General features: G+C 38.2%; 1 protein-coding gene across 1 annotated transcript in view; it reads left to right on the top strand.

Annotated features, from left to right (window-relative positions):
- The window catches only part of LOC128692071 (DDB1- and CUL4-associated factor 13), a 131,488-nt gene that overhangs the window by 88,722 nt on the left and 15,150 nt on the right, over positions 1 to 27,616 (top strand). The window contains exons 7-8 of the mRNA XM_070085265.1: positions 5,146 to 5,292; positions 18,783 to 18,946. Coding sequence (XP_069941366.1) covers positions 5,146 to 5,292; positions 18,783 to 18,946 — 311 coding nt within the window. The remainder of the gene's footprint in view (positions 1 to 5,145; positions 5,293 to 18,782; positions 18,947 to 27,616) is intronic.

The raw sequence follows: 27,616 nt of genomic DNA, 5'->3' as shown, positions 1-27,616 counted from the left end.
AATACGTCAAACACTGTGGCTCGTAAGATGTATATATACGACCAAAACAGTCAAAGAGTTAATGAGATCATCATGCAACTGCCTTGCCTTTTCACATTTAATTGACTGCGAAACATTATCTTCTGATAATTGTTTCTCATTGCTCCACACCAACAACAATCTCTCCACATCTTCGAATATTTGCAATCTCTGTTTTGTAAGCATATTTGCACCTTTTGCAACAACAACTTCCCTAATTGCCTTTTTCTTGTCCAAGATAGTAGTGATGGTTGCACGGGGTTTGTTATACAACCTTGCCGGCTCGGAGACATGCACTCCACTTTCGTATTTTGCAATGATCTCTTTCTTGAATTCTATAGTGTTTCTCACCCTCTTTACCAAAGGGCTGGCACTAGAAGCTTTCTTTGGACCCTTGGTGGCTTATTTAGCAGTTACAAGCACTAAAAACAATGGAATAATACAAAATATATCGCATGTACGCGTGCAATCATCCTCACTGGCTTGTAAACAATGGCACACAAGCTGTACATAAAGTAGCCGGGCTGCTCATGGCGCGCGGACACGTTTGGGACAAATGGCTTCAACCGAGTTCAGTGTCATTAACCTAGCCAATATTTTGACGCAAAAACTTTACTTAATCCGATGACGCCTTAATCTGGGAGTCCACTGTATTTCAGTTAATTTAAATGTGGAAAATTGATTCTGCAAACGAGGAAATCCAGATGCGAGCAAGGTCATGGAATGGATTAAACTCGTTAGTGAAGGTTCCACTGTATTATAATTATGATGGGGTTGCATGATTTTACTAAAGTGTCCTGGGGGTGTATGCCCATAAGAGAATTAATATTTGAAGTGTTCTTTAACCCTTTGAGGGTTTTGGTCGTACTAGTACGTCTTACGCGTAGGGGTTTTTGACGTACTAGTACTCATAAATTCTAGCGGCCTCAAATCTAGTGGGAGAAAGCTGGTAGGCCTTCATATGAAAGAATGGGTCTATGTGGTCAGTGTGCACAGTCTAAAAAAAATCCTGCAGCACACAGTGCATAATGAGAAAAAAAAAACTTTGACCATTTTTTTTAATAAATCAGCGACTTTGCAGTGTATTTTCGTATGGTATTTATTGTTGTATTCTAGTTTTCTTGGTCTCATTTTATAGAATGGAAGACATATTACAGAAATTGAGATGATTTTGACTGGTTTTACAATGAAAGGTGCCTTGAAATTGAGCTCAAAGTAGCAGAAATGTTCGATTTTTACCAAACTTCAAAAGTAAACAAATCGTGCCAAGCATGCAATACACATCAACTGGTGAGTCTAATATTCTTTCACAAGTGCACCAATAATATTTTTACCATTTTTTACACTAATGCAGTAGTCTGCATAACAGTAAATCTTATATTTTTTGTGAAAATAAAAATTCAAAGTGGAAAGCAAAAGAATATAAGAGGGGCCTTGAGACGTGACTAATGACTAGAGGAAATGTCATTTTAGTGCCAGGAATGTCTTTCTTGTTTATTCTGGACCCTATTCGGAAATTGGCATCTTTTGAAATTTGTGTGAAATTGGCAAAATTGCTAAATTCTGACCACTGTACTGGATAGTTGAATTTCATAAATGGGTGGTTTCTTGCACCCATTCGATAGACAAAATGGAGTTTTAGCGAAATATTCATGTTTTTTGTCGACTAGTACAGTGAAATTGGCCGAAAATAGGGCTCAAAGTGGGCAAAATCGCCGATGCGTAAACATCGCCGAGACCGCTAACTTTGCGAGAGCATAATTCCGTAAGTTTTCTATCAAATTTCAAACTTTTGGTGTCTTTATGATCGGGAAAAGATTCTCTATCATTTCATAAGAGAAAATAATTTTTTTTTTTTTTAAATTTGGCCGACCCTGAGAACGAGTTTCGGAGAGGGCCTGTCGACCCTCAAAGGGTTAAGATCCAGGGTAAGTTAACTAAAAAGTAAAAAACAGGTAAAGAACTCTTTCTTGGCCGTTATAAGCTGACCCTCTCCTAATAGGGTTAATTTTTACAAAAAGATTGAATCAATTTCTTGAAATTAGATGGTTTTGATTTCTTCCTTTTATAAATTGCACTATTTTAACTTAACCCTTAAACTGTTCAAACGTAGATCAACGTTTGTACCACTAGCGCTCCGAACGTAGATCAACGTTTTATTTTACATGCTATCAAATGTAAAAAAAAGTAGATCTACGTTCGGAGCGCTAGCGGTGTAAACGTAGATCTACGTTTGGACAGTTTAAAGGTTAAATGTCTAGTTGGTCAGTCGGTCACTCAGTTGTCCTATCAGTTTAACCCTTAAACGGTCCAAACGTATATATACGTTCACTCGCGTAGCGCCCCAAATTTTTTGAGAGAAAAAAACTTTTTTTTTTAAAGGAAAAAAGAGCATATAGTACCCAGGCATCCCCAATTATTTTAATATGGCAGACAGTGAGTGCGCACACCCATTCTCTCATGTCTAGGTGACTCTGGCTTATTGTGGCAATGTTGAATGAATGACAAAGAAAACGTATATATACGTTTGGGGTGCTACGCGCGTGAATGTATACAGGAAGGCCCCACTTATACGGCGGGTTAGGTTCCAGGCTACCGCCGTAAAGCGGAAATCGCCGTAAAGTGGAACACCCTTTTTTTCCACTTATAAATGCATACAAACACTAGATAACAAGTTTACACTAACATATATTAAGTTAGCAATAGAACCAGGCATCAAAAAACAATAAAAAGGTACAATACACACATAGTGCACTCATTACTTACCTTAAAATATTTATAGTCTTAATCTAGGGTGAGACAAGTAGTATTTATTGTAAGAAATCAAGTGTGGTATGTATTGTAATAGCCTCACCAGGCCACCCCACCCACACATACTATTCTATGATATTTAAGCATCCCAGAGCGATAAAATGTATATACAGTTCACTCATTACTTACCTTAAAATATTTGTAGTCTTAATGTAGGGTCAGGAGTAAGTAAATGAGATAAAACGAATAAATGAGAGAGAGAAAGAATGAGTACATGAGAGGGGGCAGGCGCAGTTATGTAAACAAACCAGGGGAAGGTAAGTTTTGTAAACAAACGAAATGTACACGTCTGGTTTGTGTACAAGTTACATTGTGTACAGGTTGTCTCTACATTGATACGGTAGAATTAATAAAGAAGAACACTCCCATTCTCATGTAACATCATTTTGAGAAGAAATGAAGCTCTGAGTGAAGGCAATGGAAATAAGTCACACTGACTTTTTTGGGTTATCCTAGGTTCTCTACACGTATGTTGTTATGTATGATAATCTATGTAACTGTATTTGTGTATACCTGAATAAACTTACTTACATACATACGAAAGGAATAATTTTCTACAGTTACCCCCAGTAACACATTTACTCTTATGTTAGATTAGAGAAAATGTTATTCTTGCCGTCACTTGTACAAGTTATGTGGCTCCCACATCTTATATTTATGTTTATTTATTCTATTGTGGGGTGTATTTATCATCTTTTTATGTTATGTATCGTGTTTATTATATAATTTTGAAAAAAATATCATGGATGGATTAATGAAAATGTGTATATTACCGTAATATACGACATTTAATGAGACTCGGTATTGTTATTATCACCACTTGTGCAAGTCGTCTGCTACGACATCTCACATTTGTTTATTTATTCTACTGTGGGGTGTATTTATCTTATTTATATGTTATGCATCGTGTTTATTATATAATTTTGAAAAAAATATCATGGATGGATTAATGAAAATGTGTATATTACCGTAATATACGACATTTAATGAGACTCAGTATTGTTATTATCACCACTTGTGCAAGTCGTCTGCTACGACATCTCACATTTGTTTATTTATTCTACTGTGGGGTGTATTTATCTTATTTATATGTTATGCATCGTGTTTATTATATAATTTTGAAAAAAATATCATGGATGGATTAATGAAAATGTGTATATTACCGTAATATACGACATTTAATGAGACTCAGTATTGTTATTATCACCACTTGTGCAAGTCGTCTGCTCACATCTCACATTTGTTTATTTATTCTACTGTGGGGTGTATTTATCTTATTTATATGTTATGCATCGTGTTTATTATATAATTTTGAAAAAAATATCATGGATGGATTAATGAAAATGTGTATATTAACGTAATATACGACATTTAAATGACTCGATGTATGTAAGTTTATTTAGGTACAGGTATACATAAGTATAATTATCAGAGTATATATAAAATATGAAATAACTTTTAAAAACATTTGAAATTTTGGAGTTTCCAGACAAAATGGAGAGACTTAGTGCTTACTGAGCTCATGGAGAATGTAAACAAACAGGGTGGGGCACGGTGACCGTATTAGAAAGTCAGGTGGGGGGAGCCGTATAGTGAGTTTTGGTCATAATTTGAAATGTCCGTATTAGCGGAACGCCGTAAAGCGGAACGCCGTAAAGCGGGGCCCTCCTGTATATACGTTTGGACCGTTTAAGGGTTAAGGGTTAAATGTGTAGGTGGTCAGTCGGTCACTCAGTCGGCCTATTAGCAAATTATTATATAAAAAATATATAGATAGATACTGAAAGCGTGACACCAAAGATATAAATAAATACACATTGGTGTTTATTAGATAGTATAGATGGAATGTATTACAAACTGAAAATTATAGTCAAGTTATTCTTAAAGTCAATAAAATTGAGAAAAATAAAATCAGACATCTCCATCAAAACCTAACATTTTTTTTTCGAAAACTGCTGTTTATCATTCATTTTGGTTCATTTCTTATTTGTAATTCAATTTAATTTCCATGTTGAGGGCCCCCGAAACCTAAGTGCCCCAGGCCCCCCAAGGTCTAAATCCGGCCCTGACAACACAAATGCTTTATTGATGTTTCATTGTAACAATATTGTGAATGTATCTGTAAATTTGAAACAGGATTATATTGAACTAGAATGTACATACAGGTATTGTCTTTTCATTTTGATAGATAGAAATTTAGTGTAATTAACAGAATAATACCTTATAATAAACTTGCTTTTGCTAAGCTTCAGATTTTTCTGATTTATGATTCTTCTAATAAGATTCACAAATTATTACTGATTTTTTTATTCACAGGGAAAAAGTCGCGATGTTTATCATACAAAGAGGATGTTCAAGGTCAACTGTGTTCTTTGGTCAGGAGACAATAAATACATTCTTTCTGGCTCTTCTGATCACAATGTTCGTGTGTGGAAGGCTAGATCAAATCAGAAATTGGGTATTGTAAGTACATGAGAACCTTGATGTTCAGTTCATGTTTCAACAAATTTAATGAGGGAGATTATCTTTTTAATACAGTATTATGCAACCTGGATATGTATCACATAAGTTGAAGAATTAGACACATGTGCAACAACTGAGTATCTTTATTGTAAATATTTTGCCATCCAGTGGCTTTATTAATACAAATTCAAGGATAAAATTGGAAGATAGAACTACATACAGAAGATGAGGTAATCAGTCCCTCAGCCTTGGAGTTAGTGAAGAGGGACTGATTACCTCATCTTTTGCATATAGTTCTACTATCTTCCAATTTGAATCTGTATTAATAAAGCCACTTGATGGCAAAACATTTACTATACAGATACCCAGATGTATGTAATTCTTCATCTTGTTGGTATTGTATACTATATATGTACATCACATAAATTAATTTCCTAATTGCTCTTAACCCTTTCACTGTTGGTGCCATAGTACTATGGCTTACGAGCTAGTGTTGGTGCTGTACTATTTTTTATTTTTTTTTATTTACACATCGGCCGATTCCCACCAAGGCAGGATGGCCCGAAAAAGAAAAACTTTCATCATCATTCACTTCATTACTGTCTTGCCAGAGGGGTGTTAATGTTGCAGTTGTAAAACTGCAACATTAACACCCCTCCTTCAGAGTGTAGACACTGTACTTCCCATCTCCAGGACTCAAGTCTGGCCTGCCAGTTTCCCTGAATCACTTCATAAATGTTACTTTGCTCACACTCCAACAGCACGTCAAGTATTAAAAACCATTTGTCTCCATTCACTCCTATCAAATACGCTCACGCATGCCTGCTGGAAGTCCAACCCCCTCGCACACAAAACCTCCTTTACCCCCTCTCTCCAACACTTCCTAGGCCGACCCCTACCCTGCCTTCCCTCCACTACAGATTTGTACACCCTCAAAGTCATTCTGCTTTGTTCCATTCTCTCTGCATGTCCGAACCACCTCAACAATCCCTCCTCAGCCCTCTGGATAATAGTTTTGGTAATCCTACACATTCTCCTAATTTCCAAACTATGAATTCTCTGCATTGTATTCACACCACACATTGCCCTCAGACATGACATCTCCACTGCCTCCAGCCTTCTCCTCGTTGCAACATTTATCACCTATGCTTCACACCCATACAAGAGTGTTGGTACTGCTATACTCTCATACATTCCCCTCTTTGCTTCCACGGACAAAGTTCCTTGTCTCCACAAACTCCTAAATGCACCACTCACCCTTTTCCCCTCATCAGTTCTGTGATTCACCTCATCCTTCATAGACCCATCTGCTGACATGTCCACTCCTATATATTTGAATACATTCACCTTCTCCATACTCTCTCCCTCCAATCTGATATCCAATCTTTCGTCACCTAATCTTTTTGTTATCCTCATAACCATACTCTTTCCCTTCTTCTTTTTTCAACACACTGGCCATATCCCACCAAGGCAGGGCGACCCAAAAGGAAAAACAAAAGTTTCTCCTTTTACATTTAGTAATATATACAGGAGAAGAGGTTACTAGCCCCATGCTCCCGGCATTTTAGTCATCTCTTACGACATGCATGGCTTACGGAGGAAGAATTCTGTTCCACTTCCCCATGGAGATAAGGGGAAATAAACAAGAACAAGAACTAGTAAGAAAATAGAAGAAAACCCAGGGGGCTGTGTATATATATGCTTGTACATGTATGTGTAGTGTGACCTAAGTACAGTGGACCCCCGCATAACAATTACCTCCGAATGCGACCAATTATGTAAGTGTATTTATGTAAGTGCGTTTGTACGTGTATGTTTGGGGGTCTGAAATGGACTAATCTACTTCACAATATTTCTTATGGGAACAAATTCGGTCAGTACTGGCACCTGAACATACTTCTGGAGTGAAAAAAATATCGTTAACCGGGGGTCCACTGTACTTAGTAAGTAGAAGTAGCAAGATGTACCTGAAACTTTGCATGTTTATGAGACAGAAAAATGGACACCAGCAATCCTACCATCATGTAAAACAATTACAGGCTTTTGTTTTACACTCACTTGGCAGGACGGTAGTACCTCCCTGGGTGGTTGCTGTCTACCAACCTACTACCTCTAACTCTTTCCTATATTCACTTAATTTTCTTCTTTTACATACCCTACCAAATTCATCCACCAACCTCTGCAACTTCTCTTCAGAATCTCCCAAAAGCACCGTGTCATCAGCAAAGAGCAACTGTGACAACTCCCACTTTGTGTTTGATTCTTAATCTTTTAACCCCACACCTCTTGCCAAGACCCTAGCATTCACTTCTCTTACAACCCTGTTTATAAATATATTGAACAACCACATTGACATCACACATCCTTGTCTAAGGCCTACTTTTACTGGGAAATAATCTCCCTCTCTCCTACATACTCTAACCTGAGCCTCACTATCCTCGTAAAAACTCTTCACTGCTTTCAGTAACCTACCTCCTATACCATACACCTGCAACATCTGCCACATTACCCCTTTATCCACCCTGTCATATGCCTTTTCAAATTCATAAATGCCACAAAAACCTCTTTACCCTTTTCTAAATACTGTTCACCTATATGTTTCACTGTAAACACTTGGTCTACACACCCCCTACCTTTCCTAAAGCCTCCTTGTTCATCTGCTATCCTACTCTCTGTCTTACTTTTAATTCTTTCAATAATAACTCTATCATACACTTTACCAGGTATGTATACTCAACAGACTTATTCCCCTATAATTTTTGCACTCTCTTTTATCCCCTGTGCCTTTATACAAAGGAACTATGCATGCTCTCTGCCAATTCCTAGGTACCTTACCCTCTTCCATACATTTATTAAATAATAGCACCAACCACTCCAAAACTATATTCCCTCCTGCTTTTAACATTTCTATGTTTATCCCATCAATCCCAGCTGCCTTACCCCCTTTCATTCTACCCACTGCCTCACAAATTTCCCCCACACTCACAACTGGCTCTTCCTCACTCCTACAAGATGTTATTCCTCCTTACCCTATACACGAAATCGCAGCTTACCTATCTTCATCAACATTTAACAATTCCTCAAAATATTCCCTCCATCATAGGTAGTAGGTTGGTAGACAGCATCCGCCCAGGGAGGTACTACCGTCTTGCCAAGTGAGTGTAAAACGAAAGCCTGTAATTGTTTTACATAATGGTAGGATTGCTGGTGTCTTTTTTCTGTCTCATAAACATGCAAGATTTCAGGTACATCTTGCTACTTCTACTTACACTTAGGTCACACGACACATACATGTACAAGCATGTATATACATATCCCTCTGGGTTTTCTTCTATTTTCTTTCTAGTTCTGGTTCTTGTTTATTTCCTTTTATCTCTATGGGGAAGTGGAGCAGAATTCTTCCTCTGTAAGCAATGCGTGTTGTAAGAGGCGACTAAAATGCCGGGAGCAAGGGGCTAGTAACTCCTTCTCCTGTATGAATTACTAAATTTAAAAAGAGAAATTTTCGTTTTTCTTTTTGGGCCACCCTGCCTTGGTGGGATATGGCCAGTGTGTTGAAAGAAAAGATTCCCTCCATCTTCCCGATACCTCTAACTCTTCATTTAAGGAATGCAAAATGGAACTCTGTGAACCATTAACTAATATTTTTAATTTATCTCTTCAAACAGGTATAGTGTCTGATACATGAAAGATGGCTAATGTAATTCCTATTTTTAAATCGGGATAAGTAGTTACCGTCAAATTACCGCGCAATAAGCCTAACCTCAATTGTAGGCAAATTACTAGAGTCACTTATAGCTGAGATTATAAGAAGCCATCTGGATAATGATTAATGATACTCTGATTAATGATACTCAGCATGGATTCACGAGAGGCCGTTCTTGTCTAACTAATTTATTAACTTTCTTCAGTAAAGCTTTTGAGGCTGTTGATCACGATAAAGAATTTGATATTATTTACTTAGATTTTAGTAAGGCTTATGATAGAGTTCTGCACCAAAGACTGTTAAAGAAAGTGGCAGCTCATGGCATTCAGGGAAAAGTGCTGTCATGGATCAAGTCATGGCTCACAGACAGGAAGCAGAGAGTGTCCATAAATGGGGTTAAATCCGAGTGGGGATCTGTAACATGTGGCGTTAAACAGGGATCAGTCTTGAGCCCGTAGTTGTTTATAATGTATATCAATAATCTTGATGAGAGAATTACTAGTGAATTGAGCAAATTCGCCGATGACACAAAGATAGGTAGGATAATTGATTCAAACTTTGATATCAGGGAACTTCAGGAGGATTTAAACAAACTCAATACCTGGTCAGAAAAGTGGCAGATGCAGTTCAATGTAGATAAATGCAAGGCTCTGAAGCTCAGGAGTGTGTACAACCCTAGAACTTATAAGTTAAATAATGTTGAACTTAGCCATACAGATTGTGAAAAGGACTTGGGGGAGTTATGATAAGCAACACCTTAAACCAAGACAGCAATGCCTAAGTGTACATAATAAGGCAAACAGATTCCTGGGATTTATATCAAGAAGTGTAAACAACAGAAGTTCAGCTGTTATATTACAGCTTTATACATCATTAGTAAGGCCTCACCTAGATTATGCAGCTCAGTTCTGGTCTCCATATCACAGAATGGACATAAATTCGTTAGAAAACATTCAGCGTAGAATGACTAAGTTAATACATAGCATTAGAAATCTTCCTTATGAAGAAAGATTGAAGACCCTTAAATTACATTCAGTTTTTAGACGAAGAATGAGGGGAGACATGATCGAAGTGTATAAATGGAAGATGGGTATTAATAAAGGGGATATTAACCCCTTTAGGGTCCAAGGCCAAAATCTGAAGTGGTGCTCCAGTGTCCAAGAAATTTTGAAAAAAAAAAAAAAAAATTCTTACAGAATTAAAGAGTATATTTTTGTGAAGGTAATAAGACAAAAAAAAAAATTCTGATCAGTACTTACCGAGATACAGTGCCAAGAAGTTTGTCCAAAATGATGTGGTGGCGGCAACATCGTCGAATTCCACATACGCGCATTACTTTATTTAGCAGTTTTTGTAGTTTTTTCTTTTCTTTTCCAATTTTTTTCTTTTCCTACTAACATTTGGGGTATGAGAGACCAATACTGTATATAATGTGCATATATAAACTCACTGTATTGAACACAATAACCGCACTAAAGTTATTATCATATTATTGTTTACCACTGTTGTTTATTACAATAAACATGCACAAATCTTGTATAATACTAATGTTCTATTATATATTTACATATTTACAATCACTGGACATGGTTTTAGAACTGCTGGAGCTTGTGGAACTCCTTGAAACAAGGCACCATACACAGAGGCACCTTACATTCCTCACACATAAACCAAGTGTCTTTGCGTCTTTGTTGCCGTCGTTTTGTTTGTGCACAGACGATGCATCTCTTCTGAGCAAATTTCTTCTGAGTTGAAGGAAGCTGCATTATGAAATGATCACCTTCCCTCCTCAAACGCTTGGGTATTACCTGAGGAGTTTGTTGTATAGCAGGTGTTGTTACCTGGTACTTTATTATGAGTTGTCTGACAACAGACAAACAAAATTCACCATACGGTGGTCTGTTGCCAGTCTTCATTTGGTACATATTATATGCATTGAGAATTGAAATGTCCATGAGATGGAAGAAAAGTTTCATGTATCACTTGTAACTCTTACGAACACAATCAACAAAGCCAATCTGCATGTCACATTTGTCAACCAAGTGCATGTTTTGTGTATAATCAATCACTGTCACTGGTTTTCAAATACAGTGGACCCCCGGTTCACGTTATTAATCCGTTCCTGACAGCTCATCGTAAAGCAAAATTATCGGAAAGCAAATCAATTTTTCCCATAAGAAATAATGGAAATCAAATTAATCCGTGCAAGACACCCAAAAGTATGAAAAAAAAAAACTTTTACCACGTGAAATATTAAGTTTAACCCTTTCAGGGTCCAAGGCCCAAATCTGAAGTGGTGCCCCAGTGTCCAAGAATTTTCCCCCCAAAAATTTATTTTTTCTTATGAAATGGTAGAGAATCTTTTTGCGAAGGTAATAAAACAAAAAGTACGAAATTTGATGGAAAATTGACGAAATTATGCTCTCGCGAATTTTGATGTGTCAGCGATATTTACGAATTGGCAATTTTGCCGACTTTGACTTCCATTTTAGGCCAATTACATCATTCCACTCGACCAAATTCTTAGCTATTTTACTAGTATTACTTCTATTCTATCGATTGAGCACAAGAAATCGCCAAGTCAACTGTTTCAACTACAAAATAAAGTGATCGGAAATTGGTAATTTGGCCAATTTAACACAAAGTTCAAAATATTCCAATTTCAAAATAGCATCCAGAATAAACAATGTAGGCATTCCTGGCACTAAACTAACATTTCCTCGGTTCATTAGTTACGTTTTGAGGCTTTACAAATAAATCCCATTTTTATTTTTTATTTACATAATGAATTTTTATTCACACCAAAAAATAGAAGATTTACTGTTATGCAATATTGTAATAATTGTATAAATATCATCACCACATTTGTGAATGTGTATTAGATCTACCAGCTGGCGTGTATTAGACGTGTGAGGTCGTTTGTTTACTCTTGAACATCGACAAAAATTTAACATTTCCGCTCCTTTGAGCTCAGTTTCAAGCCATTTCCGGTGCTAAAACCAATCAAAATCATCTCTATTTCTGTAATATGTCTTCCATTCTATCAAATGAGACCAAGAAATTGCAAATTCAACTATAAAAAACATACGAAAAAACACTGCAAAGTTGCTGTTTTAATCAAAAATCTTGGTTTCAGTTTTTTTTCTCTCATTATACACAGTGTGCTGCATGATTTGTTTTATGTGGTGCACACATACCACATAGATGTATTCCCTCATATCTAGGCCCAAGTGTACCACTCACAGTTTATCAGAGTGAGCTGAGCTCATGACGTAGATCTACGGTTTGGACACTGAACGCAAAGCCGTAGATCTACGGGACGGACCCTGAAAGGGTTAATGCAATACAACAATTACAATACCAATAATAACAATAGAATAAACACGACAGAATAATTGACACTTACCTTTAATGAAGATCTGGTGATGATTGATGGGATGGGAGGAGGGGAGAGTGTCAAAGTTTTTAATGTTTAGAAGGGGAATCCCCCTCCATTAGGACTTGAGGTAGCAAGTCCTTTTCCGGGGTTACTTCCTTTAATGCCACTAGGACCAGCTTGAGAGTCACTGGACTTCTGTCGCACATATTTTTCATGCACATATTTTTCAGCCGCTTTGTGGTGTGAACTGGCAGCCTCACCATGCCTAATCACACTATGTATGCCACTACGATTCTTAAATCTTTCAAACCAACCTTTGCTGGCCTTAAATTCACTCACATCACCACTAGTTGCAGGCATTTTTCTAATTAAATCATCATGCAACTGCCTAGCCTTTTCACAAATGATTGCTTGAGAGATGCTATCTCCAACTATCTGTTTTTCATTTATCCACACCAGTAACAGTCTCTCAACATTTTCTAACACTTGCGATCGCTGTTTTGTAATCACAGTTGCACCTTTTGTAAGAACAGCTTCCTTGATTGCCGTTTTCCTGCTCAATATAGTAGAGATGGTTGATTGGGATTTACTATACAACTTGGCCAGCTCCGACACACGCACTCCACTTTCATACTTTGCAATTATCTCTTTCTTCATTTCAATAGTCATTAGCACCCTTGGTCTCGAACGGTTGGCACTAGAAGCTTTCTTGGGGCTCATGGTGACTTATTTTGCAGAAACAAGCACCAGAAACAGTGATAATATGGATAATATGGAATGTATCGAATGTATCCTTAGATGCGCGCACACTGGCTGGCTTGTAAACACTGGTACACATGGGGCAGTTCAGGCCACATGTGGACACGTCTCGTACGAATCGTATTGCGTACCGGGTTTTGTAACGGGAACCGAGGCAAATTTTTTGCGATATAACGCTTCGGATACCAGATTTATCGGTTACCGATGACTTCGCGAACCGGGGGACCACTGTACGTTCATCAGTCACTCGATCAACTTTGCCACTGTCTTGCATTTCATTACGGTGAATGGTTGTCAACAATGTGACATCTCGTTTGTCATGCCACCGTAATGCCATGATGTCATTGGCAGTAAACACCTGCACGTCATCACCACGAGCACCTGCGTTGAACCAGGGCATATGTTTACGATTATAACACATTGTGCCACACACATCTTTGTTCACTCGCAAGAAATCACTGAGTAAAGGGCTTGTGTACCAGTTATCGGTATATAATGTATGCCCCTTACCAAGATAAGGTGCCATCATGCTTCTCACTACGTCACCTGAGAAGACCGGGGTAGAAATTAGCCGATCTGTGGACCAGTATGCTTTTATATTATGCTTATGGACATGAGGCATAAGCATTATTGTTGCAAAAAGCAAATACATTTCTGCAATAGTCGTCTCTTTCCACCGGTGCAGTCTTGACTGTGGTGATATGATCATATTTGCCATGGTGTACTCAAAATACTTGTTACCTTCCCTGACAATAGCTTCCATCAGTGGCTGGTCAAAGAATAGTTCAAAGAATTCCAATTCATTTGCAGTGTTTCCAAGGGGACAAGTTGGTAGAATTCCATTTTCAGAATCATCAAAGTGGTGGGGCTTGGGAACAAAATTGGGATTTTGCTGTCAATCCCAGATACGGTTTGCTGGTGGATACTGGACATCATAGGCTGGTTGTGCGGGTAGTTGTGGTTGTGGTGGGCTGGTGGCTGGCGCTCCACTTTGTCCTTGAACTGTGGAGTCAGCAGCATGGGTCCCAGCCTGGGCTGGTGAGTCACGCATGGCCGTGGCACTACCATCACCACTACCACCATCTACTGATGCCTGTGGTCTATCCATGCCAAGTGTAGCCACATCATCCTCACTTTCACTGTCTATTCCTGGTGTAGGGCCATGGGATGTACTCCGTCCCCTGGGCACTGCATAGGGTACACTACCCGAGCTCATGCGGCGGCGTACATACTGACGCTTCACTGGTGAATATGTTTCTTCACTGTCACTACTTGAATGATCGTCAAGAGCAATAAAATCACAATCCACGTCACTATCATCATCATTACTGAAGTCAGAGGCCTGGCCACGCGAAAATTATAGTTTTGTCTTGCGTTGAGGTACAACTGAACTTGACTGAGGTGTGCCCACACCAGAGGTAGAAGGTTGAGGATCGTCAGGGTTTTCTGCGCTATTATCAATATCCTGGTCATTCCTTTTGGTCACTAACTGATCAAAGCCAAAGAATTCATCTTCATTTCCACTTCCATCGGTGTCAGAACTATCAGATAGGATGAGGAGAGTCCCAATTTTCCTTGGAGTGAGAGCTGCCTTGCGACGAAGCATAGTGAACAAGGGTAACTGAGCTGGCGTTCCCACAATGCTATGCGGGCGCCTAGATTTTTTGTTTATGGCGCACACCCACCAGGCAGACCCATTCTCTCACATGTAGGCCTATGAGCGTTTTTGCGCTAAATTTGATGGCGCTAGAATTTTGGCATAGATGTATGGTTTGGACCCTGAACGTGAAGCCGTAGATCTACGGGACGGACCCTTAAAGTGTTAATAAGGTCTTGAGGATATCTCTCCAAGAAAGAACCCGCAGTAATGGATTTAAAGTAGACAAGTTTAAATTTAGAAATGACATAGGAAAGTATTGGTTTGGAAATAGGGTAGTTGATGAGTGGAACAGTCTACCTAGTTGGGTTATTGAGGCTGGGACTTTGGGTAATTTCAAATTTAGGTTGGATAAATACATGAGTGAGACGGGTTGGATTTGAGTGGGACTTGCATATGAGTGGATCGAGTTATCAGAGCTTATTTCTTGGGTAGCATTGAAAATTGGGTTGGGCAAATGTTTTGTTAGTAGGATGGATAGTAAAGGACCTGCCTAATATGGGCCAACAGGCCTGCTGCAGTGTTCCTCCTTTCTTATGTTCTTATGTTCTTCCAAACAATACCCTCTCTTCCCTCTCTCCTCCTCCCTGTCTTCCATTTATCAACAACAGCCTTCAATAAAGGTAACTGTCATGTTGAATGTTCATTCTTTTGTGCATGTAAATCTATCTTTAAGGTAAATAAGAAAATTGCTCTTGATACTTCTGGGTGTCTGTAATGAATTAATTGGATTTACATTATTTCTTATGGGGAAAATGGATTAAAAAATCGTCAATTTTGATAATAGTCACACTTCCAGGAACGGATTAGTTATGAAAAACAAGGGACCACTGTATTTTATTCATTCTAGAGTACATATCAGGTTTCTATGTTATTTATATTGTTTATTATTTCATATTAGATGAACTGTGATAGATAAATAAGCCGTAGAGTTGATGATAGCGAAATATTTGTGGAGTATTTTGTCCTGTCTTCAGACAAACTCTTGTTGGCCGCTGCCGCTGCCACACATATACAGTAGGGCCCTGCTTTACGGCGTTTCGCTTTGCGGCATTCCGCTGATATGGTCATTTCAAATTATGACCATAACTCGCTATACGGCTCCCCCCACCTGACTTTCTAATATGGTCACTGCGCCCCACCCGGTTTGTTTACATTCTCTGTGAGATCGGTAAGCACTAAGTCTCTCCATTATGTCTGGAAACTCCAAAATTTTAAGTGTTTTTAAAAGTTATTTCATATTTTATATATGCTCTGATAATTATACGTACATATGTATACCTGTACTTAAATAAACTTACACACTGTGCTGGCGTGCAGGTACACATTAAAATCAGTAAGTTTGTTTTATGTCTCCAGACGTCATATTAGTAATAATAATAATCACCGAGTCTCATTTAAATGTCGTATATTACGTTAATATACACATTTTCATTAATCCATCTATGATATTTTTTTCAAAATTATATAATAAACACGATGCATAACATATAAATATGATAAATACACCCCACAGTAGAATAAATAAACATAAATATGAGATGTGGTAGCAGACGACTTGCACAAGTGACGCCATATTAGAAATGATAATAATAATCATCACCGAATCTCATTAAATGTCGTATATTATGTTAATATACACATTTTCATTAATCCGTCCATGATATTTTTTTCAAAATTATATAATAAACATGATACATAACATAAAAATGATAAATACACCCTCAATAGAATAGATAAACATAAATATGAGATGAGGTAGCCAGATAACTTGTACAAGTGATGCCAAGAATAACATTTTCTCTAATCTAACAAAAGAGAAAATGTGTTACTGGGGGTAACTGTAGAAAATTATTCCTTTCGTATGTAAGTAAGTAAGTTTATTCAGGTATACACAAATACAGTTACATAGATTATCATACATAACAGCATATGTGTAGAGAACCTGGGATAACCCAAAAAAGTCAGACAGAGTGACTTATTTCCATTGCCTTCACTCAGAGCATCATTTCTTTTAAAAATGGTGTTACATGAGAATGGGAGTGTTCTTCTTTATTTATTCTACTGTATCAATGTAGGGACAACCTGTACACAATGTAACTTGTACACAAACCAGATGTGTACACTTTGTTTGTTTTCAAAACTTACCTTCGCCTGGTTTGTTTACATAACTCTGCGCCTGTCCTCTCTCATGCACTCATTCTTTCTCTCTCTCATTTATTCGTTTTATCTCATTTACTTACTCCTGACCCTACATTAAGACTACAAATATTTTAAGGTAAGTAATGAGTGAACTGTATATACATTTTATTGCTCTGGGATGCTTAAATATCATAGAATATATGTGTGGGTGGGTTGGCCTGGTATGGTAGCCCGGCTGACTACCATACATACCACACTTGGTTTTTTACAATAAATACTACTCATCTCACCCTAGATTAAGACTACAAATATTTTAAGGTAAGTAATGAGTAAACTGTATGTGCATTTTATCGCTCTGGGATGCTTAAATGTAACAGAATATTATGTGTAGGTGGGGTGGCCTGGTATGGTAGCCCGGCTGACTACCATACATACCACACTTGATTTCTTACAATAAATACTACTTGTCTCACCCTAGATTAAGACTATAAATATTTTAAGGCAAGTAATGAGTGCACTATGTGTGTATTGTACTTTTTTTTGTTTTTTGATGTCTAGTTCTATTGCTAACTTAATATATGTTAGTGTAAACTTGTTATCTAGTATTTGTATGCATTTATAAGTGGAAAAAAAGGGTGTTCCACTTTACGGCGATTTCCGCTTTACGGCGGTAGCCTGGAACCTAACCTGCCGTATAAGTGGGGCCCTACTGTAATGACATTTTATTGATTCTAGAGTATATATCAGGTTTCTATGTTATTTATATTGTTTTTTACATCATATTAGATGAACTGTGATAGATAAATAAGCCATATAGATGATATTAGCGAAATTGTTCAAGAAGTATTTTGTCCGGTCTCCGGACAAACTGTCGTCCACCACCAACACTGCCCATACCACTACATGAATTACGTATTTTATTCATTTTAGAGTATATTTCAGGTTTCTATATTATTTATATTGTTATTATGTCATATTAGATCAAGTGAGATCAATAAATAAGCAGTAAGTTGATATTAGCAAAATTATTGAAGTACAGAATTCTACTGGAATGGATTAATTGCATTTCAGTTAATTTAAATGAGAAAAATTGACTCTGCAAACGAGCAAATCCAGTTGCGAGCAAGGTCATGGAACGGATTAAACTCGCAAGTAGAGGTTCCACTGTATTTGGCAGGAAGATACTGTACAATTCATGTACTGTATAAATGTTCTTTGTTTTAACTGTACCTCATTGCAGATTTTGAAGCAAATTATTTTTTTTTATTCCGTGAAAGGTAAGTCTCTGATGGTCCCCTAGAATATGTATTGTTTCCTGCTTACACAAATACAGCTCAACAATACAGTTGTTCAAGTTCTGTTTTCCTCTCTAAACCATTGTTTACTCTGCTCACTTACCTCATTATCAGTGGTAAACACTCATTATGGTTATGAACCACAGATACTCATATCTAGTGTGCAAATAAACATATTCATAGATATTGTACTGTAATTGTTTATGGTAATCATTGTAATTGTTATATATAATCATAATAGCTATTATATGTACATTATTATTAACATTAATGGGGGTAGTTTTAAACCCATATAGGTCATACTGGAAGAATGAGAGGCAATCAGGTTCGATCCAAGGAATGCAAAGCCAGGTCCAATTCCTTGATCAAGAACTACTCACCAGTTTTAAGGAACCTCCCTTGATGGGTATAGTCACTATAAATAATCATTATTTATAAATTATTATAAGTTATGCAGTACATACCATAACCATTTTTATAAGCATTATAGATGACTAAAAAATTAACATAAATCATTTAAGTAATGCACAATATTTATTGTACTACCAACAGATGAAAACCAGGGAGCATGCTGCCATGAATTATGCCGAGGAGCTGAAGAGGAAGTACGGTCACTTCCCAGAATTACGTAGAATATCGCGCCATAGACACTTGCCCAAACACATTTACCATGCTACACTCGAACATCGTGTCATGAAGCAGAGCCGAGCCAGGAAGTACGTTTATCATATTAAAGTAATACATTGTATAGTACTTACATCATAATATAACAAGTGAAGTTGTGATAAACCTTCATTATACAGTATAGTGGCCATTGTAACTTGTAGTTTTGCTTAGTTTGTATGAAGTTAATTTTCCTTTGGAGAGACTTTGTATTTGGAGAAAAGTAAGGAGTTTTAGATTCATTTTGTGTTGCTGTGTATTATGTTTGCTATTATTTGTGCTTTATTCAGTTTTGTTTTGTTTTCTAATTTTTATAAGTTTCTTCAATTTATGGTAAGAGAGGGATAAAACATGCTCCTATAGTCATATGTCCATCCATCTGTCCATCTATTCATGGAGTACCAAGAGTATATCTAGCAGTATCCAATCACTTATTGTAGGTAGAGAGGGAAGGAGGATGTGCAGTTATCCACTTCATCCATTTCCATATCCTCTATACTATAACAGCACATCCTGGGGCTAGGCTTTGGTGACCACCTAGGTAACCAGGCTATTACTGGAAGCCCACATAGCCATTGTATCTTGACATATCTTCCATCCTAGGTGATAATTGCATTTATAGGTACGTTAGGGCCCTGCTTTATTACGTTTTGCTAATACGGACATTTCAAATTATGACCAAAAGTCGCTGTACGGCTCCCCCCATCTGACTTTCTAATACAGTCACCTCGCACCACCCAGTTTGTTTACATTCTCCGTGAGCTCCGTGTCTCTCCATTATGTCTGGAAACTTTCCAAAATTTCAGATGTTTTAAAGTTATTTCATATTTTATATACAGTAGGGCCCCACTTTGTGGCGTTTCACTTTACAGCATTCCACTAATACGGACATGTCAAATTATGACCAAAACTCCCTATACAGCTCCCCCCACCCGACTTTCTAATAGTCACCACGCCCCACCCAGTTTGTTTACATTCTCCATGAGCTCCGCGTCTCTCCATTGGAAACTTTCCAAAGTTTCAAGTGTTTTAACCCTTTGACTGTTTCGGTCATATACATACGTCTTACGAGCCACCATGTTTGACATATATATACTCAAAAATTCTAGCGGCTTCAAATCAAGCAGGAGAAAGCTGGTAGGCCCACATGTGAGAGAATGGGTCTGTGTGGTCAGTGTGCACCATATAAAAAAATCCTGCAGCACGCAGTGCATAATGAGAAAAAAAACTCCGACCGTTTTTTTGGATTAAAACGCCGATTTTGTGGTGTATTTTCCTATAGTATTTATGGTTATATCCTCGCTTTCTTGGTCTCATTTGATAGAATGGAAAACATATTATAGAAATAGAGGTGATTTTGATTGGTTTTACTATGAAAAGGACCTTGAAATGGAGCTCAAAGTAGGGGAAATGTTTGATTTTTGCCGATGTTCAAAAGTAAACAAATGATATCATTGTCCAATAAATGTCCAGCTAGCCATTCTGATATGCAGTCACAAATGGGTTGACATTATTTATACAATTATTACAATATTGCAGTAGTCTGCATAACAGTAAATCTTCTATTTTTTATTTGAATAAAAATTAAAAAAAAATGAAAGCAAGAGTAATATCAGAGGGACCTGGAGACATGACTGATGAACAAGGAAAATGTTATTTTAGAGCCAGGAATGTCTGCAATTTTTTAATTTGCATGAAATTGGCCAAATTGCAAATTTCTGACCACGTTATTGGGTAGTTGAAATCAGTAAATGGGCAGTTTCTTGTACTCAATTGATAGAACAAATGGAGTTCTAAAGAAATAGCTATGAGTTTGGTTGACTGGAACAGTGGAATTAGCCAAAAATAGGGCTCAAAGTGGGTGAAATTGCCGATTCATAAATATCGCCGAGGTTGCTAACTTGGTGAGAGCGTAATTCCGTAAGTTTTCCATCAAATTTCATTCTTTTGGCATCATTACCATCGGGAAAAGATTCTCTTATCATTTCATAAGAATTTTTTTTTTTTCAAAAATCTTTCGACACCAGGAGACACCTCAGGATTTGGGGTTTCAGCAGTCAAGGATTAAAGTTATTTCATATTTTATATATACTCTGATAATTATGCTTATGTGTACCTTAATAAGAATAATAATAAGAATAAGAATAAGAAGAAAATTGTCAAAGTGTGAAGTCTGAATGTGCGTGGATGTTGTGCAAATGATAAGAAAGAGATGATTGTGGATGTTATGAATGAGAAGAAGCTGGATGTCCTGGCTTTAAGTGAAACAAAGCTGAAGGGGGTGGGAGAGTTTCAATGGAGAGGAATAAATGGGATTAGGTCAGGGGTTTCAAATAGAGTTAGAGCTAAAGAAGGAGTAGCAATAATGTTGAAGGATAAGCTATGGCAGGAAAAGAGGGACTATAAATGTATTAATTCAAGGATTATGTGGAGTAAAATAAAGATTGGATGTGAAAAGTGGGTTATAATAAGCATGTATGCACCTGGAGAAGAGAGAAGTGTAGAGGAGAGAGAGAGATTTTGGGAAATGTTGAGTGAATGTGTGGGGAGTTTTGAATCAAGTGTGAGAGTAATGGTGGTTGGGGATTTCAATGCTAAAGTGGGTAAAAATGTTATAGAGGGAGTAGTAGGTAAATTTGGGGTGCCAGGGGTAAATGTAAATGGGGAGCCTTTAATTGAGCTATGTGTAGAAAGAGATTTGGTAATAAGTAATACATATTTTATGAAAAAGAGGATAAATAAATATACAAGGTATGATGTAGCACGTAATGAAAGTAGTTTATTAGATTATGTATTGGTGGATAAAAGGTTGATGGGTAGGCTCCAGGATGTACATGTATTTATAGAGGGGCAACTGATATATGGGATCATTATTTAGTTGTAGCTACAGTTAGAGTAAGAGGTAGATGGAAAAAGAGGAAGGTGGCAACAACAAGTAAGAGGGAGGTGAAAGTGTATAAACTAAGGGAGAAGGAAGTTCGGGTGAGATACAAGCGAATATTGGCAGAAAGGTGGGCTAGTGCAAAGATGAGTAGTGGGGGGGTTGAAGAGGGTTGGAATAGTTTTAAAAATACAGTATTAGAATGTGGGGCAGAAGTTTGTGGTTATAGGAGGGTGGGGGCAGGAGGAAAGAGGAGTGATTGGTGGAATGATGAAGTAAAGGGTGTGATAAAAGAGAGGTTTTTACAAAGCAGAAGTGTTATAAGAAGAGCAGAGTATATGGAGAGTAAAAGAAAGGTAAAGAGAGTGGTGAGAGAGTGCAAAAGGAGAGCAGATGATAGAGTGGGAGAGGCACTGCCAAGAAATTTTAATGAAAATAAGAAAAAATTTTGGAGTGAGTTAAACAAGTTAAGAAAGCCTAGGGAAAGTATGGATTTGTCAGTTAAAAACAGAGTAGGGGAGTTAGTAGATGGGGAGAGGGAGGTATTAGGTAGATGGCGAGAATATTTTGAGGAACTTTTAAATGTTAAGGAAGAAAGAGAGGCAGTAATTTCATGCACTGGTCAGGGAGGTATACCATCTTTTAGGAGTGAAGAAGAGCAGAATGTAAGTGTGGGGGAGGTACGTGAGGCATTACGTAGAATGAAAGGGGTAAAGCAGCTGGAACTGATGGGATCATGACAGAAATGTTAAAAGCAGGGGGGGATATAGTGTTGGAGTGGTTGGTACTTTTGTTTAATAAATGTATGAAAGAGGGGAAGGTACCTAGGGATTGGCAGAGATCATGTATAGTCCCTTTATATAAAGGGAAAGGGGACAAAAGAGACTGTAAAAATTATAGAGTAATAAGTTTACTGCGTATACCAGGAAAAGTGTACAGTAGGGTTATAATTGAAAGAATTAGAGGTAAGACAGAATGTAGGATTGTGGATGAGCAAGGAGGTTTCAGAGTGGGTAGGGGATGTGTAGATCAAGTGTTTACATTGAAGCATATATGTGAACAGTATTTAGATAAAGGTAGGGAAGTTTTTATTGCATTTATGGATTTAGAAAAGGCATGTGATAGAGTGGATAGAGGAGCAATGTGGCAGATGTTGCAAGTATATGGAATAGGTGGCAAGTTATTAAATGCTGTAAAGAATTTTTATGAGGATAGTGAGGCTCAGGTTAGGGTGTGTAGAAGAGAGGGAGACTACTTCCCGGTAAAAGTAGGTCTTAGACAGGGATGTGTAATGTCACCATGGTTGTTTAATATATTTATAGATCGGGTTGTAAAGGAAGTAAATGCTAGGGTGTTCAGGAGAGGGGTGGGATTAAATTTTGGGGAATCAAATTCAAAATGGGAATTGACACAGTTACTTTTTGCTGATGATACTGTGCTTATGGGAGATTCTAAAGAAAAATTGCAAAGGTTAGTGGATGAGTTTGGGAATGTGTGTAAAGGTAGAAAGTTGAAAGTGAACATAGAAAAGAGTAAGGTGATGAGGATATCAAATGATTTAGATAAAGAAAAATTGGATATCAAATTGGGGAGGAGGAGTATGGAAGAAGTGAATGTTTTCAGATACTTGGGAGTTGACATGTCGGCGGATGGATTTATGAAGGATGAGGTTAATCATAGAATTGATGAGGGAAAAAAGGTGAGTGGTGCGTTGAGGTATATGTGGAGTCAAAAAACGTTATCTATGGAGGCAAAGAAGGGAATGTATGAAAGTATAGTAGTACCAACGCTCTTATATGGGTGTGAAGCTTGGGTAGTAAATGCAGCAGCGAGGAGACGGTTGGAGGCAGTGGAGATGTCCTGTTTAAGGGCAATGTGTGGTGTAAATATTATGCAGAAAATTCGGAGTGTGGAAATTAGGAAAAGGTATGGAGTTAATAAAAGTACAGTGGACCCCCGCTTAACGATCACCTCCCAATGTGACCAATTATGTAAGTGTATTTATGTAAGTGCGTTTGTATGTGTATGTTTGGGGGTCTGAAATGGACTAATCTACTTCACAATATTCCTTATGGGAACAAATTCGGTCAGTACTGGCACCTGAACATACTTCTGGAATGAAAAAATATCGTTAACCGGGGGTCCACTGTATTAGTCAGAGGGCAGAAGAGGGGTTGTTGAGGTGGTTTGGTCATTTAGAGAGAATGGATCAAAGTAGAATGACATGGAAAGCATATAAATCTATAGGGGAAGGAAGGCGGGGTATGGGTCGTCCTCGAAAGGGTTGGAGAGAGGGGGTAAAGGAGGTTTTGTGGGCAAGGGGCTTGGACTTCCAGCAAGCATGCGTGAGCGTGTTAGATAGGAGTGAATGGAGATGAATGGTACTTGGGACCTGACGATCTGTTGGAGTGTGAGCAGGGTAATATTTAGTGAAGGGATTCAGGGGAACCGGTTATTTTCATATAGTCGGACTTGAGTCCTGGATATGGGAAGTACAATGCCTGCACTTTAAAGGAGGGATTTGGGATATTGGCAGTTTGGAGGGATATGTTGTGTATCTTTATACGTGTATGCTTCTAAGCTGTTGTATTCTGAGCACCTCTGCAAAAACAGTGATAATGTGTGAGTGTGGTGAAAGTGTTGAATGATGATGAAAGTATTTTCTTTTTGGGGATTTTCTTTCTTTTTTGGGTCACCCTGCCTCGGAGACGGCCGACTTGTTGAAAAAAAAAAAAAAGTGTACCTTAACCTAAGTAAACTTACTGTGCTGGCGTGCAGGTATACATTAAAATCAGTAAGAGTGTCTTATATCTCGAGATGCCATATTAACCCTTAAACTGTCCAAACGTAGATCTACGTTCACTTGCTTGGCGCTCCGAATATTATGAAAAATAAAAAAATAGTTTTTTTTCTTTTAAAAGGAAGAGCACATTTTTCTGCACGTTACAGGATTAAAAAAAAATTTAGGGTCAGTACTTTCCGAGATATAAGACCATAAAGTTGGCTCTGGATGCTCACCTGTCAGCAACATCGACTCCTGCCACTAGCAGAAGTGTTGCTGATATACCTTTTTTTCTCGTTTTTATTTTAATTTATATATTTGTTATGTTCTGATAATTACAATTTATAATAGTTCTTGTAATTTCATAGCCAATCTTTGTTCTGACACTAATATTAGGTGCTGAAATAGTGCTGAAATAGTCACAATCACATTGACAGGTGAACATTTACACCTGCTTGGGTTATTTACTATTGTCTAGAAATATATACAAAGTATTTATAGATCCCAGCAATGTTTTAGATACCCTGGCATATACCTTGAAGCATGTTATGAAAGGAATCCCTATACTGTTAACAGCCCAATGACATTTGATAAATGCCCACTGCTCCAGCTAACCCTCGCTGTATTTGTTATCACTGTTACAAACATGTCTCTCTGTCTATTTATCTGTCTTTCTATCTGTCTCTGTCTGTCTATCTGCCTGCCTGTCTGTCTGTCTCTGCTTATCTGTCTTTCTGTCTGCCTGGAGTATATGTATATCACCCTCCTTGAAGAATCGTGTTATGACATCTGTTATCGGCTTGGTGACATTTGATAAATGAGTGCTCGGGGGAACCCTGGCTTTATTTGTTTTCACTGATACACACAGACATGTTTTTGTCTATCAGTCTGTCTGTCTGTCTGTTTGTCTGTCTTTCTATCTATCTATATCTGTCTGTCTATTTTTGCCTGGAATTTTTGGATTATCCTAGGTAATTTACACTATGTATAATAACTGTACTTACGTGTACATGTGAGACAGAGATACAGATAGACAGAGATATAGATAGATAGAGATACAGTGGACCCCCGCATACCGATTTTAATCCGTGCAAGAGGGCTCATTGGTATGCGAAATAATCGGTATGCGAATGAATTTTCCCCATAAGAAATAATGGAAATCAAATTAATCCGTGCAAGACACCCAAAAGTATGAAAAAAAATTTTTTACCACGTGAAATATACATTTTCCTACACACAAAGAGAAGGATACATGCACAATAGTAGAGTAGTACATGCACAGTATATATTGTGCATGTACTAGTCTACTAAATGAAGAATAAATGACACTTACCTTTATTGAAGATGCAGCAATGACTGATGAGACACTGTGTCCTGGGAGTGCGTTTTCCTCCTGAGTACTGTAGGTCCTGTTTGGTATTTTCTTCCAGAACATGCCTTATCACACTGTGTATGTCACTACGATTCTTAAATCTCTCAAACCAACCTTTGCTGGCTTTAAATTCACCAATATGAGCACTAGTTCCAGGCATTTTTCCCTGTTCACCTGGGTGTTAGTCGACTGGTGTGGGTTGCATCCTGGGAGACAAAATTAAGGACCCCAATGGAAATAAGTTAGACAGTCTTCGATGACACTGACTTTTTTGGGTTATCCTGGGTGGCAAATCCTCTGGGGTTAATTGTTTCTTGGTATATTCTCAATAAGCCACACCAACAACAGTGCTACAGCAGCAGCAGACGATGCTACAGCAGCAGCAGACGATGCTACAGCAGCAGCAGCAGCAGACGATGCTGCAGCAGCAGCAGCAGACGATGCTACAGCAGCAGCAGACAATGCTACAGCAGCAGCAGACGATGCTACAGCAGCAGCAGACGATGCTACAGCAGCAGCAGCTGACAGTGCTACAGCAGCAGCAGCTGACAGTGCTACAGCAGCAGCAGACGATGCTACAGCAGCAGCAGACAATGCTACAGCAGCAGCAGACGATGCTACAGCAGCAGCAGCAGCTGACAGTGCAGCAGTAGCAGCTGTACCACCAATAGTAGCGATGGTTGATTGGGGTTTATTATACAACCTGGCCAGCTCGGAGACACGCACTCCACTTTCATACTTATCAATGATCTTTTTCTTCATCTCTATAGTAATTCTCACCCTTATTGCTGTAGGGTTGGCACTAGAAGCTTTCTTGGGGCCCATGGTCACTTATTTTCCAGATAAAATCACCAAAAACACTGTAATAATACGAAATGTTACGATTGTATGCTTGGATGCTACCGCGGAGGCTGGCTGGTAAACAATGCCACCGGCAGAACATGTGAGGCTGGCTAAGGCGCACATTGGACGCGTCTCGGACGAACAGCGGTGAGCGGGTTTTTAAGCGGTATGCGAGGCAAAATTTTAGTGATAAAATGTATCGGTATGCGGATTAAACATTATGTGATGCCAACGGTATGCGGGGGTCCACTGTATAGATAGACAGAGATATAGACAGAGAGACAGAAACAGCCAAAGCAAGCCAGCCGGCCAGCCTGCCGAATACATAAGAACATAAGAAAGAAGGAGCACTGCAGCAGGCCTACTGGCCCATGCAAGGCAGGTACATGCCACCCTTCCCCCCGGCATAGACCAATGACCCACCTAGTCAGGTCACATCCACTGAAGGAAGGAGCATGACATCAGACCTAGTAGCACAAGCTATTCAGGTCCAACTCACACCCACCCACACTCATTCATGTATTTATCTAACCTATTTTTACTTTCCTCTTAAAATGGGAGTGTTAATGCGACATGGCATCAGTGAATCCCAGGTGTTTGCCACGCTATTTGCTCTAGCTGGTGCTTAATTGAACTGGTGCTCCCACAAGGTACTAAGTGCTCCCAGATTTTTTTTAATAGTATGCACACTGAGTGCACAGGCCCATTCTATCATGTCTAGGCGACTCAAGCCCATTGTGCCAAATTTGAAGGAATGAAAAATAAAACGTTGATCTATGTTTGGAGCGCTGCGCGTGCAAACGTAGATCTACGTTTGGACAGTTTAAGGGTTAATAATTATAATA

The sequence above is a fragment of the Cherax quadricarinatus genome, chromosome 15 (genome assembly GCF_038502225.1).
Source record: "Cherax quadricarinatus isolate ZL_2023a chromosome 15, ASM3850222v1, whole genome shotgun sequence".
Lineage (NCBI taxonomy): Eukaryota > Metazoa > Arthropoda > Malacostraca > Decapoda > Parastacidae > Cherax > Cherax quadricarinatus.
This window is presented reverse-complemented; position numbering and strand designations above follow the sequence as displayed.